The sequence below is a fragment of the Monodelphis domestica genome, chromosome 8 (assembly GCF_027887165.1).
Source record: "Monodelphis domestica isolate mMonDom1 chromosome 8, mMonDom1.pri, whole genome shotgun sequence".
Classification (NCBI taxonomy): domain Eukaryota; kingdom Metazoa; phylum Chordata; class Mammalia; order Didelphimorphia; family Didelphidae; genus Monodelphis; species Monodelphis domestica.
Genome location: NC_077234.1, coordinates 17037425 through 17054528, shown reverse-complemented (window position 1 = coordinate 17054528; position 17104 = coordinate 17037425). Strand labels below are relative to the sequence as shown.

The following is a 17104-nucleotide window of genomic DNA, read 5'->3' as shown; positions in this document are numbered from 1 at the left end:
TGGGTGCATTAACTAACACTGGACTATCCCCAAATGTGTGATCTTGACAAAGCGAAAGTGGAGGCCTAGATTTAATGTCCTATACATGCAGTCCATTGCCCTCTTGTAGTGCATCATCAATGAGAATTATTACAAAGAGGCAAGCAAAAGCTGTAGCACTTAAAGGGTACAATTCAGTGACCTTATTACAGTGCCAATTGGCATAGAGAAGTTAAGCAAGTGTTTTCAGGATTCTTCAAGCCCACAAGGAGCAAGTTACCCAGAAGCACAAAGGAATATGTGAAGGTCAATACATGGAAAACAATATAGGGAACTGACAAGCTCATATGCAAAATGGCCCAACTCATCATCAGAATGTAAGTCAAGGCCCTTTGAAAGACCCAAGACTCTGTGTGTGTGTGTGTGTGTATTATATATATATATATACACACACACACACACACATATATATATATATATACACATACATATTTACTTATTTATTTCCGTTTCAGTAATCATTGGGAGGGCAAAGAGAGCATGTAGGGAAATCCAGAGGCGGGAATAGTATTAATTAAAATAGAGTTGTGTGAATCTTAAAACTGCTCAGGCTCTACTTCAGAAGATTTGATTAAGCTATTCCCCATTTTCTACAATGGAGGTACTTGGTCAGGAAAGTATTGAGAACTTTAAAATTACTCCACCCTGCTCAGACAGTACCTTAGGAGAAGATAAAGTTGCAAATTCCTGAATGAACAATGAAAAGTCCCCAACTCATACTTATAGTGAAGCAAAAACCCTAAGCTAGGTGGTCTATTTTTAGATCTAATACAAAAGGGTGTTAAGTACCTATAAAGGTTAAAGTAATCACTAAAAGGTCAAGCAACTTACAAAAGGCAAGCTTAACAAAAGAGGTGAGAAGATATAATCTACCCAGAGAAAGTGAGAACTAAAGAGTGGTGAGAACTAAGAATGGACAGTCCTGGGAAAAAGAGTCTACTGTGATTGGTAGATGTGAAAATTTAGGGGAGAGAATATAAGAGAAAATTTCTTTAAAAGGAGAATTCAGTTCAGTTTGTTTTTAGTTCAGTTTGTAAGCCGAATTGGAGCTCTGAACTCAGTTCAGGAGTTCAGTGAAGAACTGGAGATTGCTTGGGACGATCTTGTGGTGAGTGCTAAAGACTGACTCTCTCTCCCTTAAGGTTCAGGCCTAGGCCATTTGGCCTAGGCCCTTTCTACTATTTTCTCTTTCTCTCTCTCTCCCCCTTCCCTTTAACTCCTTCATTTGTATTAATTAAAATCTCCATAAAACCCAGTTGACTTGGGTATTTTCATATTTGGGAATTTTCCCATGGCGACCACTTATTTTTGATTTAAATCAAGACACTAAAAAATATCTTTACAATTTGGCCAAAACCTTTACAGTTTTGGCAATTCACAGTCTTGGCAAACCATATTTTCACGGTTACAGTTGTTAGGAAGATGTTGAGGGCAAACATGATTAGACCACTGGGGGGAAAAAGTCTTGGATGAAGCTTGGAATTTAGTGACTGACCAAAGTTTACAGCGGTATTAGACATGGGAGGAGTTACTGATCTAGCTTGTCTTCACTATAGCACAGTCGTCACACAATGAGAACAATAGTGACACAATCAAAAACCATCTGCTCTGAAAAGATATTTGTCCCTGGCAAGAAAACTCCCCCAAGACAAAAATGGCGGAGTAAAGAGGGGAAAAGATCATTTGAACAGACAAAATTCACTTATTTTCATTCAAAAACACATTAAAACAGTTCTCTAAAGTCCAAGAAAGTCTATCAGACATGGATACCTCCATAAGATAATAAAACATCTAGCCAAAAAATTGTTAGAGATTTTTCTTCTTTTACATCCAAGAGACATAGAAGTCTTCTTTTTATCAAAGGAATGATTAACTCTAATAAACACATTGATATCTAGTATTGAAAAAGTGATTTACAGTTTGCAAAGTGCTTTACAAAAGAATCCCATTTGATCTCCACTATAATCTGGGTAAGTAGGTGCTATTATTATCCTAATTTTACAGATGAGGAAACTGAGACAGAGTTTAAGTGACTTGTCCAAGGTCAGAAATGGTAGATGCTGAGGCTAGATTTGGTTCCTGACTTGGGGCAAAAGACTCTATGCACTATATTACTACTGAAAAGCAGAATTGCCTGAAAGAAATTCCAAAAATGGAGATGGTGATAGACAAGTTTAAATGTCCAGGATCCCACCTGATTTAGACTGGACTAAAAACAAGTAGGCTGTAACTACGGCTTATTTTGGGAAAAGGCAATTTGTCAATGGTCTGTTTACTATCCAAAGCAATAAAATGCATCTGAAGATGAAGACTGAAAGAATGTGAGTCGGTTTTGAACTCAATACCAAACTGTAAAACAAGGAACTGCATTAAATCATGGAAGGACCACACATGAACAAACTTAACTATTTGTCCCAAATCATCAGGATGCCTTCAACTAACTGCTACAAACTATTTACTCTGGATAAGCCATATGCCACTCCCTATAATTCTACAAATAGAGTCCAGACTAAATGAGTGCTAACGTCTTGGACCTTCAATTCCTTTAGTCTATAATCAAAAAGGAGAGGACAAATAAATAGCAATAAATTTAATTCCTTTATGGAACTTAGTGATTTCTCTTTCTAAAAGCTCTAACAGGGATAACACAAAATCAATAGATTTTTACCTTCAAAATAAAAAGACACTATTCAACATGAATTATGATATTGAATTAACCACAATAAAATTTGCTACTTACTACCTATCTCCCTGACCACAACGGAGAAGTTTTAGTAAAAATATGAGATATACAAAGCTGTTAGGCATATCAAAAGGAAACAAGAAATAAGAAAGCAAGATACCTAGGACTTTTTAGTGACTAAATAAGAAAAAATTCCAATTGTCTTTTTTTAGGACATAAGAATTGTATACTCACTTCTCCTCTAGCAAAAGTATTAATGACTTCCTGATAAGGCCCAAATTTGACTAGGGGTTAACAGAGGAAAATGCTGCTTTATCTAGGCTCCTTGGTATAATACTCAAGGCTCAGAAAACTGCAACACCTTTGAGAGATGCATGATGGGGGCTGGGGAGGAGACATTAGACAGGACTGGCCTGCAAGAACTGAGAAAATGAGGTTTTGGTCTCTGGCTCTGGAGCTAACTCCACCTAGGATGGATCCCAGAAAGATGTTTCGCTTGTCTACGCCCCTAGTTCTCATTAGTGACTCAACAACGGAATTACCTGCCTGGACTTGTTCTCGATCTAAAATTCTCTCACAGGTATCTGACAAAGCTCACTCTCTTTATTTGAATGCCTGGACCAAAATAGAGATTTATGCCTATTCTGCATTGCTGATGTATTATTCTTTCTACTTCCAGAATTAAGACTCTGCAAAAACAAAATGCATCCATTTTAAATGAAGGTTTTACTCTCCCTCACCCTCTTTTTCACTCTAATTTTGCATTAATTCCTTTCTTTACCTTTCTGTGCAAAAACTGAAGGGAACAGCCTTTTCACAACTAATATATGAAGCCCACATGTTTTGAGTCACTTAATCAAGGACATAAATTCTGATAAATGCTCCTATATTACCCGAATATACCTTTCTTAAAGAACATAATCTATATAAGAAAAGGTCAAATGTTACTTAGAAATAAAACAACTTTTTAAAAGAGGGGAGAAGAAAAAGTGTTTAATAAAGTTGTGAGTGTGCTGCTTTTGTTTTTTAAAATTCAGCAAAATGTCAGCCAAGTGTCAATAAAAAAAATAGGCCACAGAACAAGGTCACATGAGTAACAAGATAGCAGACTAACCATTTCCTTTAATTCTCACAAACTCCCACACTTCTCCAAAACAGCTATTTTGTACCTAAGACAAGGTAACTTCAATTGCCTCTATGGTCTTGAATATACAGAATCAAAAAGGTGCTTTTAAAAAAAGCCTCCAGTATTATTTGAAAGAGTTCTGGAAAAGTTTACAATAGCAGTAAGACAAGAGAAAGAAATTAAAGGAATAAAGAGAGGCAAAGAGGAATTTTAAAACAATCTCTATCTGCTGATATAATGGTTTACTTGGAAAAGCCTAGGTGTCAGCAAAGACACTAACTGAAATAATTGCTTCAACAAAACTGCAGATTACAAAAGAAATCCTCAAAAATCAACATTATCTTCATAATATTAACAAAACAAGAAACAATTTAAAAAAGGAAAATCCCATTCCAAATAACTACAAAATACTTAAAATACCTAACATCTCCCAAAGAACACAAAAGACTCAAGTAGATGCAATTTACAAAACATGTCTTAAATAAAAGTTATAATACTAACCAAAATTATTTTATATTTTTAATGCTATAGCAATCAAATTACCAAGAGGATACTTCACAGGGCTTAATAAAATCAATAACAAAAAACTCATTTGGGAAAAACCCAAAAGATCTAGACTACCCAGGGAAATAATGAAAAGAAGCAGGGGGGGGGGGGGGGGGGGGAGCGGGGGGCGTGGAAGCACTTCCAGACCTCAAACTATATAATAAAGTAGCAGTCAACACAACCATCTGGTATTGGTTAAAGAATAGGGAGATAGATGATTGGAAAAGACTAGAAAATAGAAATTCAAAAACAACAGATTTCAATAAGCCAAAGTTTGATAAAGAGGAAAACATACTTTACCAAGGGGGAAAAAATCTCCATTTGCTAAAAACTCCCAGGAAAACTGGAAAGTAGTCTGGAAGAAATTGGGCTTAGATCAGTGGCTTATACCACACTCCACAATACATTCTAAAAAGAATCTGACCTTAATATATAAAGATCAAACTATAAAAAAATTGAAGAGAAACAGATCATGTACCTCTCACAGCTCTGGGTAAAACATATTCTTCTTTTCTCCCCTAAATTATTAAAATCTCTACCATCTATCATAGAATCAATACTAAGTATTCAAATATTTTCCAAGACATAGGCAATTGGTGTTAAAAGACTTGCCCAGGGTCACACAGCTAAAAGGAAATAACTGAGGCCAGTTGTTTGTTTGTTTTTTAACCTTTACCTTCTATCTTGGAATCAATACTGTGTATTGGTTCCAAGGCAGAAAAGTGGTAAGGGGGAGTTAACTGACTTGTCCAGGGTCACACAGCTGGGAAGTATCTGAGGTCACATTTGAACCCAGGACCTCCCTTGTCTGGGCCTTACACTCAATCTACTGAGCTACCCAGCTTCCCTCCTCAGGCCAGTTTTGAACACAGGGCTTCCTATGTCTGCTACTCTATCCACTGAGCCACCTAGCTGCCCTTAAAAGATATATTCTTAAGCAAACAAGAGATTGAGACAATTACTAAAACAAAATAGTTGTTATTACTTGGAATTGAAAAGCTTTTGCACAGACAACATTAATTCAAGAAGTGGTCAGATAGGGAAAAAAATCTTTTGTGTTAAATTTCTCTTAATGTTTTGGTATCTAAGATATAAACAATATGTTGGTGTGTTTGTGGGTGTGATTAAAAATCATTCCTCAAACAGATAAGTGGGCAAAGGATAAAAACATTTCTCGTTTTACCTCACACCCTAAAAATTAGTTTTTAAAAATTGGCAACAATCAATGTTAGAGGTTGTAGGGCAGACATACTGATGCTAGGGGAGCTGTGAAATAGCACGATCATTTTGGAAAACATTTAGAATTATTCGAACGGATGTCTATATCCTTTGTGCCATAGATTCCATTATTGGACTTATAGCTCAAGGAAGCCACCAATAAAAACAAAGTCCACATGTATTCCAAAATATTTTCAGCAGCACTTTCTATGACAGCTAAGAATTACAAAGTCGCTGCCCATCCACAGCTAAACAAACTGCAGTATGTGAATGTAGAGGAATATGACTATGCTGGAAGAGATGATGCATGTGATAAATTTAGAGACGCATGAAAAGAGCCAACTGACCAGTTGGGAAGTGAAGTTAGCAGTCAAGAAAACTATATAGACAGTGGAATGGAATGGAATGGGAAAGAATGGCATGCCTCAAATTCAAAAGTAAACGTAACAAAATTATAAAGATCAAGTGAGACTAAAATAAAGAAAGGCGAAAAGCCACCCCAACCTGCCCCTTCATGAGTGGGGAGGTCCAGGCGTTACCCACTGTATGAAATCCTTCTTGTCCTTTGGGATGGTTTTCTGGGAATGGACTAGGGGGGTTAGGAGGAGCTATGTAGGATATTATAGTAAGAAATATAAAGTATCAATAAAAATTCATAAAAAATAAGCTTAGAAAATAGAACACTCGAGGATCTTGCTAAAGTGTCCTCAGAGCTCAGCAAACTGTGCGACTATCTTTTAAGTTAGATTTAGGACATCCTTTTTGTATTTTTATAATTAAATCTCTCTATGAGGTAAGAATAAACCCATTTTAAAAGAATTTCTCTCTTGAAGGAAAAGTATTCTAGCAAAGCTCCTGCCTACTTTCCTTCACTTGCAACACACACTAGGTAAATGAGAAGGGTTAATAAGCATTTACACAGTGCCTCTATGTGCACTATACAATTATTCTCTCAATTGATCCTAATGACAACCTTAGGAGGAATCCCCCTTCTGCAGATGAGGAAATGAGGCAAGCAGAGAATAAGTGACTTACCCAGCGTCACCCCACTGAGCGTCTGAGGCTGGATTTGAACTTAAGTCTTCCCGACACCAGATTCCATGTTCACTGTGTCACCAGATACATGACTCAGCTTGCCCTCAGCAGATTACATGTGTGATTATAGAAGCTGAGCTTATTTTTAAAGATAAACTGAAATTTTAAAAATTAATTGAATTAAATAAGCCCACATTATTTTCACTTTTTCAAAAGCATAACCAAGCTCTGGGGCATTTCTAGTAAAGCTGCTCCAAGTTTTGTTTACCTGTAAGGGTTTGGCACCCAGACAAGTTCAGAACAAAACCTCAGAGTACAGCATGAAGACATCTCCTCAGATCAAACAAATTGCTTAGTCCAACATCCCAAGATCTCCAAAGGACCCTGAACAACACATAGGAACAGGAACAAGGCCTACCGGAATCCCTGCTCTTTGATGGCGAAAGCTGGTGTCTCCAAAGGGAAGATCTCAGACTGTACGAAGAGCTCCCTCACTCTCCTGTCGATGACTTTCCCATACTGGGCACCAGCATCCAGAATGACGACGGCGCCCTCATAATGGTGTCGGCCATCCTGAAGGTCTCCTCCAGCATTTTCCAACTGTGGACATAACATGGAAAAGGTTTTTGTAGAAATGCATTAGAGAAACATATGATTGATCACATGGTTCGGTGGGGATATGATTGGAGATACTGACTTTAAATGATCATTCTACTGCAAACTATGATAATATAGAAATAGATTTTGAACAATGATGCATGTAAAACCCAGTGGAATTGCTCATCAGCTCTGGGAGGGGGGAGGGAGAAGAGGAGGGAAAGAACATAAATCATGTAACTATGGAAAACTATTCTAAATAAATCAATTAAATAAAAAATTAAAGCAGCAAAAAACAAATTTTTTTAAAAGATTTTTAATTGTGAACATAAGTATTGCTGAGAAGTAAGGAGTCTAGGAGTCTACTCCAATATAGAAGGAAAAATAAAAAGATTAATTACTATCTGGACTTTCCAAGGCACTCTCCTTTCAGTGTCAGGATTCTCGTTAGCCTGTAGGCAAATTACTTTAACCAGGGCAAGAAAAATAATAATTCATTTATGAAGAATTTTAAGATTTACAAAGCTATCAATTATCTCATGAAATTTGGTAGTGTAACTGGTCCCATTTTCTAGATGAGAAAACCAAGGCTCTAACAGGTAAAATGGGTTGACCACGGACCCACAGCTCACTTAGCAATAATGGGAAGAAAGATTCAAACCAATCCCCAGGCCTGGGCTCCAGGATTCTTTCCTTACAAGCCAGCCTTTCTCTGTCACAGAAGCCCTCCATACTCCACACCAGGCCAGATTCAGATGATCTTTTGTAGATCTTTCCAACTCAGGTTCTGTGCTTCACAGGAGAAGACAGACTACTACATCCTGGGATAAAATGAAAACCTCACACTTTTCTGGGCTTAGTCATTTGTAGGTCTAACAACCGATGAAAGGGCTAGGGAGAGGAATTTTCACACTATTTACATACAATTCTAAAAAGCATTCATAAGGATTTCATGAAATTAGATCCCAACCTCTAACACAAAGCAGAATCATGAAAATGATCTGGTACTAAATTAAGAAAACAGAGAGGCCTAACAAGAGAACAGAAGGGGTACACAAAAACTAAAATGGAAATGAGCCTAGTGTAAAAATTAAATTAGTCTCTAGTAATAGAAATATTATATTTAATGAGGTTTATTAAAGATTATTAGAAATCAAGGATACAAAATAATAAACCACGTACCTAGGGCTGATTAGCCCATTCACAGCCTACTTACTACATGTTGCAATGGCCGAGTAGAGGAAGAGAGCTCTTGGGAGGCAGAGAGCCTATTAAATACTAATTGTGATCTCGCCCAGATGGAGACTCAGGTAAGATTATAGGGAATTCTGGGAAGTACCAAGGACTTCTGGGGATTGAAGTCCTAGGTTCAAATCTCCATTTTTACACTAGGAATTTAGTGTTTGATCAACCCCAAGAGTCCAGATTTTGGACTAAGAACTCACTATTCAAAAACTGAAGGAGGGCCCATATGCACAAAAATATTTCTATAGCTTTTTTTGTTGTAGAAAAAATTAAGGAGCTATCCATCAGTAGCAGAATGGCTGAATAAAATATGGTTTAAGAATGTAATATAATAAGAATATAAAGTAATAATTATCGTGCTGAAAGAAAAAGAAAGAAGGAAAGCAAGAGAGAGAGAAAATATAGACTTGTCTTCAACTACCCATTCAGGGGTTTTGTGAAGAAAGCCCTTTGTAAAACTGAAAGGGGTACAACAAAGTGGTAGTAAGGAGTTGCTGTCCTATCACAATGTGGGATTCTAGGAGACATACTAACGAGTTTAAAATACAACTTTATGTTTAAGAAAGGGAACATTAAAGGAGAAAGTTGCAATATTTCACCAACAGTTCAACTGAATGAGCCAGATGGACTGGGTTCTAAGGACCAAAACATGGGAGAATATAGAAGCAACCAAATCAGAACTAAAGTTTTTCGCTTTCTTCTGAATCTCTTATGTCTACCCAAAATCTGAAACTGCCACAAAAATAAGACAATGTAAGTGGCCTTACTGCAATTATTGCCTTTAGACCATTAAGAAGTACAACTCCTCAGCCAAAGCAGTACTCAGGAGAAAATTTATATTGCTGAGTGCCTATAGCAACAAAATAGAGAGGAAGGAGATCAACAAATTGAGCTTGCAACTTAAAAAATTAGAAGAACAAATTAAAAATCCCTAGATAAAAACTAAATTGAAAATCCTAAAAATTAAAGGAGAAATAAATAAAATTGAAAGTAAAAGAACTATTGAACTAATAAATAAGACTAGAAGCTGGTACTTTGAGAAAACAAATTAAGAAATACAACTCCTTCCAGACTTGGGCCACTTGGTCAGAGTTTTAAAAGAATAACAAAAATACTTTTTTTTTAATCTGGTATTGCAATTAATGAAATTTTCAAGCATTTCCAGAAATTTTCTTGATATGAGACACGTCAATATGAAAGAGTCACTGGATCTCAGTTTCTTCATCTGTAAAATAAGAATAAAAATACTTGTAATCTAAATGTATATAGTCACATCATTTTAAAAATGAGAAAGGAGGGTGCAGCTAGGTTGCTCAGTGGATAGACAGGAGCTCCTGGGTTCATACCTGACCTCAAACACTTTCTGACTGTGTGAACCTGGGCAATGTTACAAGGGAATCACTTTAAAAGACTGATATATATTAATTTAAGGTCGCCAAGGAATCAGCTATGTAATTCCTAAATGAAAAACTCAAGTCAGCCGTCAGCCTTTTTTTGGAGTTTAATTACAATAGGAGCAAGAAAGGAATTAGAGATATATATAGAGAGAGAAAGGGGAGAGAAGGGAATAGGGCTTAAATACCCCTTCTGTTTAGGCTGGGCCAAAAGGCCCAAGCCCTTAGATAGCTGGGGCAAAGAAAAGAGATCAGTCCCTTTCACTCACGTGTCCAAAATGGAGAAACAGTCTCAGAGGCCCCCACCTTCAGCTTCCTTCAGAGCAAGCTTCCTCCGAGCCCAGGAACCACACCGCTCCAAACTCAACCTCCTTCCTTCTCCAGACCCTCCTATCTTTAAGGACACCATCCAAGTTGCCTCCCCTCAGTCCTCACATCTACCAATCACTCTTCATCAATTTCCCTGTCAATGGAGGCTCTCGCTTAACCCAGGACCGCCCAGAGGTTTCTGGCTTTTGCACATGTCTGTTGAAGGTCATATTTTCAAATGATTAAATCTATACTCCTTTGCTACAGCCCTTTCTAAATCCTGTTAACTTGAGTATGGTAGAGATTGGAATAATTAAATTTTGATCTAGGCTGCAGCCCTTACTCAATCCTATTAGGACTGAATAGGGTGGAGATTTATTCCAAGTATCTCCATTGTATCAATTCTAAATCAATCAAGACTCAAAGAAATTCCTGTTCTATGCTTAAGCATAGGTCAAAGTCCTTTCCATTGTTCAGCAAAGGGTTTCTGTCCTAAAGTAATCTTAAGAAGGGAAGAGAAGGAACCTCCCATGCCAATGGAGTTCCCATTCCAATAGACTATCAGTAAGAAATTTTCCAAGTATGAAATATCCCAATGGTGAAATTTCCAACATTTATAAGTCTAAGGAATTTTGAGGTTTACAATCCCCCCTGATGATCATTGGGAGACTAGTCTCCCCATTGATCATTTAACATAATCATTTTGTAGTTCTAAATTCACTTCTAACTAAAGATATACACAATATTCAATTTTCTAGGAGAAATTAGAATAGTGAGAGAGGAAATAGAAAAGAAAAGAAAGCAAAACCAATGTTTGCTAGGCGCATTGACAGAAAGCCAAATTAGGGGCAGTCCCTTTTGGCATAAATGTTACAATAAATGTTCAATCAAAAGTTCAGTCCAATCAATCACATCCAAAGTTCATTCTTGATCTTCTTGATGAAGTGTAGGTTTTTGGCATCTTTCTGTAACAGTTCATTCTCTGGATATAAAAGTTTCAAGCTTCTTTCTTGAAGATCTTTTCTTGAACAAAATCAAAATCTTTGAATTTTTTATAAAAGTAAAATCTTAAACAAAAGTCTTGGATTTTTATAAAAATAAAATCTCAAACAAAAAAAATTCAAAAATTCTTAGATTTTAAATTAAAATACAATCCCCCCTGAAGTAAGTATTTAAAAAATATATATATATATCAAGTTTAGCTCAGAATGCAATCTTCAGTTATGGGGGTGTATGTGTCAATTATCAAAAGAATAGAAAAATAATCAAAAACATAAGAAAAATTCAAAATAGACCTTGTATAGGTCCAGTTTAAAGTAATTTCTATCCCACAAGTATGTAGGACAGAATGCAGTAATATTTCACTTAGCCATTTGTAGCCAAGACTACAGGAAGTTGCCATAATATAAGAAGAAAAGAATTAGAATTCTATTTTGATGGGGAAATGTCATTCCCTTGTCTGATTTTTTTTTTTCAGAGATATAGGGAGTCAGCATGATAGTCAAGCTTTTTACTTGTTTGAGTACTTCGAAAAGAGTGTAGATACAAGGAAGTCCTACGACTTAAACATAAGTTAAGCGTCGCAACCTTGAGTCTCACTTTAATATTTCATGTGTGCTCTATTGGCACTATTCAGGTTTAGTCTGTGCTCCTTGTTTTTATCCCTTTTCCTGGAATCAGACACAAACATTAATCACAGTCCTATAATATTTTATCAATAAATGGCAGGTTCCGATAGTTTAAAGCTTTTAGGCATATATTGATATTATAGCAAGAGTATATATATTAACTTGTATTACTGCAGGGAAAAAATATTAATATTAATTATGTGTACCTTCAGTACAAAAAATGAGAAAAAAAATCAAATATTCTGATAAAAAATAAAAGAAAAGAAATAAGAAAAAAATAAGAAAAAAATCAGTAATTCAATATATTCTTGAGAGAAAAAAAAACAGCATCCATTTGTCTATGGATTATTATCTCCAATTCATATGATAAGATAGAGTCACAATTCATATGATAAGATAGAGTTAATCAGTCTCAGCAGAAGATGCTTTCTTCACATGTGAGCAGTGAATCCAAGAGTCTCTTTCTCCAATCTTTATAGATGTTGGAGTAGTTAATAATATTTGGAATGGTCCTTCCCATGAAGGTTCAGTTGCTCCAGTTCGCTTGAAATTCTTGATATAAACTTTATCTCCTGGGTTCAGGTCATGCAGAGAAAAGTCTAATGGTCCAGCTTGTACTGCAGCTCCAGATTCATGAAGTTCACGTAGTTTGTGCTGTAACTCCTGTATATAGGAAGCAATAGTAATATCTCCCCCTAATAGCGATGTATAAGCCGGGGAGAAAGGTTTAGCCTGTATAGGCGGATGTCCAAAAAGCATCTCACACGGTGAAATATGTAAGTCTCCTCTAGGCCTGCTTCTAAGATAAAATAGGGCCAGAGGGAGAATTTGAGGCCATTTTAAATGGGTCTCAGTGCATAATTTGCCAATCATAGTCTTAAGTTCTTTATTCATCTTTCCTACTATTTGGAGAGGAGAGAAAAAAAACTGAAAAAGGTTAATTAATATCAACAAAATCAATACAATCTAAGAAGAATCATCTTTATTATACTAGGAAGTTCCCTGGGCACTCTCCTGAAGGGCACCTCTCTGAGGGTCATTAGCACCTCGAGTATTTTTTGGACGAGCGCCATTTCTCATATATTGTTGAGTATTATCATTAAAATTTTCTTCAATTTGAGCATTGTCATTAAATTCCCAATTCCTATTTCTATAATTCTGGTTTCTAAAGTTCTTATTTCTATATTCATTATAGTTATTTCCATAGTCATTATTATAATTTCTAGAATTCTGGTTTCTATAACCATTATCATAATTTCTATAGTTATTATTTCTAAAACCATTATTAAAGTGTGTATTCCTTCCAAACATCTTAAGAAAGGTTCTACATTCCATCATTTTGTGGCCCTTCTTCTCACAGAAGTGGCAAGTAATGGATTGATAATTGGATTTCTGGAGAGGGGCAATTGTCGTTGGTTCATTATCATGCCCACTTTCTAATTTAGTTATCCTATCTATTACACATCTCATTTTTTTCTTCATTTCCTCCATGTCATCATTATTCTCTTTCTCCTTTTCTTCGTTTCCCTTAAAAACATATATAGCTGTTTTTCGCAATTCTTCAAGGTCCATATCTGACCATCTTGGGCATTGTGTTTTAAAATAATTTTTAATTACTTTGCATGAATTATTTACAAAGATTCTTCTAACTTGTCTTAAACTATTCTCTTTATTTAAGTCCCAATCTAAGTATCTGTCCCCAAACTCGATAATTCTGTCCATAAATCTGGAGGGTGTTTCGTTTTCCTTTTGCTTAATTTTTTCCAGTTCCATCCACTTATCTGTACTGTCCGCACATTCCTTCATGGCCGTGAGGATGGCCTCTCTACAACGGTATAGTTGTAGATAGTCCTCAGGATTATTATAGTCCCATTCGGGATCCTGAGATGGCCAATGTGCTGCATTACGCCCCCGGGTTTTGTTGACATGAGCAATTATTTTATTTTTTTCACGTTCACTTAAAAAAGCCTGTAGTAAGCTCTCAACGTCCTTGTAAGACGGATTATATTGAAAAAATATGTCTCCCATCTTTTTTGTTACTAGAAAAGGATCTTGTTCATATGTGGGGATATTTCGTGTAAATTCATTTATTTCTTGGGGAGTAAACGGTATTCTATGTCTTAAAGTCACCACATCCCCATTTCGTCCTATTTCAGGTACTTCTCTTAGAGGAAACAGGCCTCTAGTTGAATTTTGCACCTGTGGGTCAGTTTGACAAGGACAGGTTTCTCTAGGAGGACAAGATCTCCCTTGCATTGGAATTTGGTTTTCTGTAGGAGAAGGAACATGAGAAGCTGGGATTGCAGGGGAAGGGTTTTGGGGATTAAATTCAGACAAGATTTGCACTGCACGAGAGAAGCAGTCTGTTAACTGGGCTATAGGGAAGGTGTTTTCCATCTCTATTTCAGGGAAGGAAATTTCCTCATTCAAAGGTTCAGAAACAGGTCTGTTTCTGGTAGAGTGGGTGTTTGCCCATTGATCCTGTAAGAAACATTTTAGATCTTCTAATTGGGCTTGCATTTTTTCCTCAATTTTTCCTATTTTATCTTCCATATCTCCCATTTTATCCTCAATATTTCCTATTTTATTCTCAATATTTCCTATTTTATCCTCAAGTTTTTCTATTTTATTCTCAATATTTCCTATTTTATCCTCAATTTTTTCTATTGTATCCTCAATTTTTTCTATTGTATCCTCAATTTTTTCTATTTTATCCTCAATATTTTCTATTTTATCCTCAATATTTTCTATTTTATCCTCATTTTTTTCTATTTTATCCTCAACATTTTCTATTTTATCCTCAATATTTTCTATTTTATCCTCATTTTGTTTTATTTTATCCTCATTTTGTTTTATTTTATCCTCATTTTGTTTTATTTTATCCTCATTTTGTTTTATTTTATCCTCATTTTGTTTTATTTTACCCTCAATATTTTTTATTTTTTCATCTCTAAATATAGTATTGAGGAGTACAAAAATGACAGTACCTATTAATATAAAAATTTGGAGGTATCCTTCATTCCTCAATGCCCCTACTTCTTCAGCTGCCATATAATTGTCAAAGAATGTAGTACTCATTTTTATATGTATATTTTGTAATTTCACAAAACACGTGGGGAGCAGGGCAAAGCAACAAACTTTCCACAGGGTTTTTTTTTTTTTTTAATCCAGGAAGTTGTTCCTTAAGGGAAAGGATATTTAGAAACAGTTCTTCCAGCCAGGACTTTAGAGTCCTGTTGCTGAGATTTAAAAACAGCTGTTTTCTGTCTATCAGAGTCACACAGCTGGGAAGTATCTGAGGTCCGATTTGAACCCAGGACCTTCTGCCTCTAGGGCTGGCTCTCAATCCGCTGAGCTACCCAGCTGTCCCTTAAGATTAAAGGGAAGAAAAAGAAAAAACTGCTGATTCCAATTTAACTTAAGGAGAAAAGAGAAAAAGTTTTTTATACTCACGTGTTCTAGCAGCTGTGTCTTTAAGCCAAGTTTTTTTTTTTTTTTTTAAAAAAGGACTAAGTGGTGAAACAGTATAGTAAAAAGGCAAGGAAAAAGTTTTATTGAGAGGATTCTTTAGACTCCCGTGTGGTCAGCCACAATGTTACAAGGGAATCACTTTAAAAGACTGATATATATTAATTTAAGGTCGCCAAGGAATCAGCTATGTAATTCCTAAATGAAAAACTCAAGTCAGCCGTCAGCCTTTTTTTGGAGTTTAATTACAATAGGAGCAAGAAAGGAATTAGAGATATATATAGAGAGAGAAAGGGGAGAGAAGGGAATAGGGCTTAAATACCCCTTCTGTTTAGGCTGGGCCAAAAGGCCCAAGCCCTTAGATAGCTGGGGCAAAGAAAAGAGATCAGTCCCTTTCACTCACGTGTCCAAAATGGAGAAACAGTCTCAGAGGCCCCCACCTTCAGCTTCCTTCAGAGCAAGCTTCCTCCGAGCCCAGGAACCACACCGCTCCAAACTCAACCTCCTTCCTTCTCCAGACCCTCCTATCTTTAAGGACACCATCCAAGTTGCCTCCCCTCAGTCCTCACATCTACCAATCACTCTTCATCAATTTCCCTGTCAATGGAGGCTCTCGCTTAACCCAGGACCGCCCAGAGGTTTCTGGCTTTTGCACATGTCTGTTGAAGGTCATATTTTCAAATGATTAAATCTATACTCCTTTGCTACAGCCCTTTCTAAATCCTGTTAACTTGAGTATGGTAGAGATTGGAATAATTAAATTTTGATCTAGGCTGCAGCCCTTACTCAATCCTATTAGGACTGAATAGGGTGGAGATTTATTCCAAGTATCTCCATTGTATCAATTCTAAATCAATCAAGACTCAAAGAAATTCCTGTTCTATGCTTAAGCATAGGTCAAAGTCCTTTCCATTGTTCAGCAAAGGGTTTCTGTCCTAAAGTAATCTTAAGAAGGGAAGAGAAGGAACCTCCCATGCCAATGGAGTTCCCATTCCAATAGACTATCAGTAAGAAATTTTCCAAGTATGAAATATCCCAATGGTGAAATTTCCAACATTTATAAGTCTAAGGAATTTTGAGGTTTACAGCAAGACACTTAACCCCCATTGCCACAGCCCTTACCTCTCTTCTAGTATTGACTCTAAGATAGAAGGTAACTTGGTTTTTAAAAAATAAGGAAAGAAAGCAATTGTAACTGTTGATGAAAATCTAAAACCCAAAACAATTAAAGACAAAAGACAAAGACAATTTTAATTACATAAAAATAAAAACTTTTGCAGGAACAAAAACAATGTACCTAGAATAAGAAGCAGCTGAGAAGGAAAAATCATTTGCTTCAAATTTTTTAAATAAAGCTTTGAAATCAAAGACATGAAGGGAATACAAATATATAAGACTAAGTAGAGTTCCCTGATAAGTGACAAAAGAACATAATTTAATGCCATTTGAAAAAAAAGTGTTCCAAATCATTGAGAGAAATGCACATTTTAGTGTCAACTGACAGTCAACAAACTAGCAAAGCTGACAAAAGATAAAGCTAGTCAATGTTGGAGGAGTTTCAGGAAGTCAGGCCCCCTTATACACTCTTGGTATACTGTGAATGGGTCCAACCACTATGGAATATAATTTGGAGAAAAATTTCTTGTTAAACTGCCTCCATGAATTGACCCAATGATGGGACCTCCTAAGTAGGCATACACTCCCAGGAGGTCAATAACAGAAGGGGTCCACATATATGAAACCAAAATCCTAACAATACCTTTCATGCTAGCAAAAAAAAAAAAGCCTGGGGGGTGAAATCGGTAACTATCCATTG

At 36.1% G+C, this 17104-nt stretch overlaps 1 protein-coding gene across 1 annotated transcript in view; it reads right to left on the bottom strand.

Annotated features, from left to right (window-relative positions):
- GMPS (guanine monophosphate synthase) overlaps positions 1-17104 on the bottom strand; it is a 77474-nt gene that overhangs the window by 43904 nt on the left and 16466 nt on the right. Inside the window, exon 2 of the mRNA XM_056807588.1 lies at positions 7066-7247. Coding sequence (XP_056663566.1) covers positions 7066-7247 — 182 coding nt within the window. The remainder of the gene's footprint in view (positions 1-7065; positions 7248-17104) is intronic.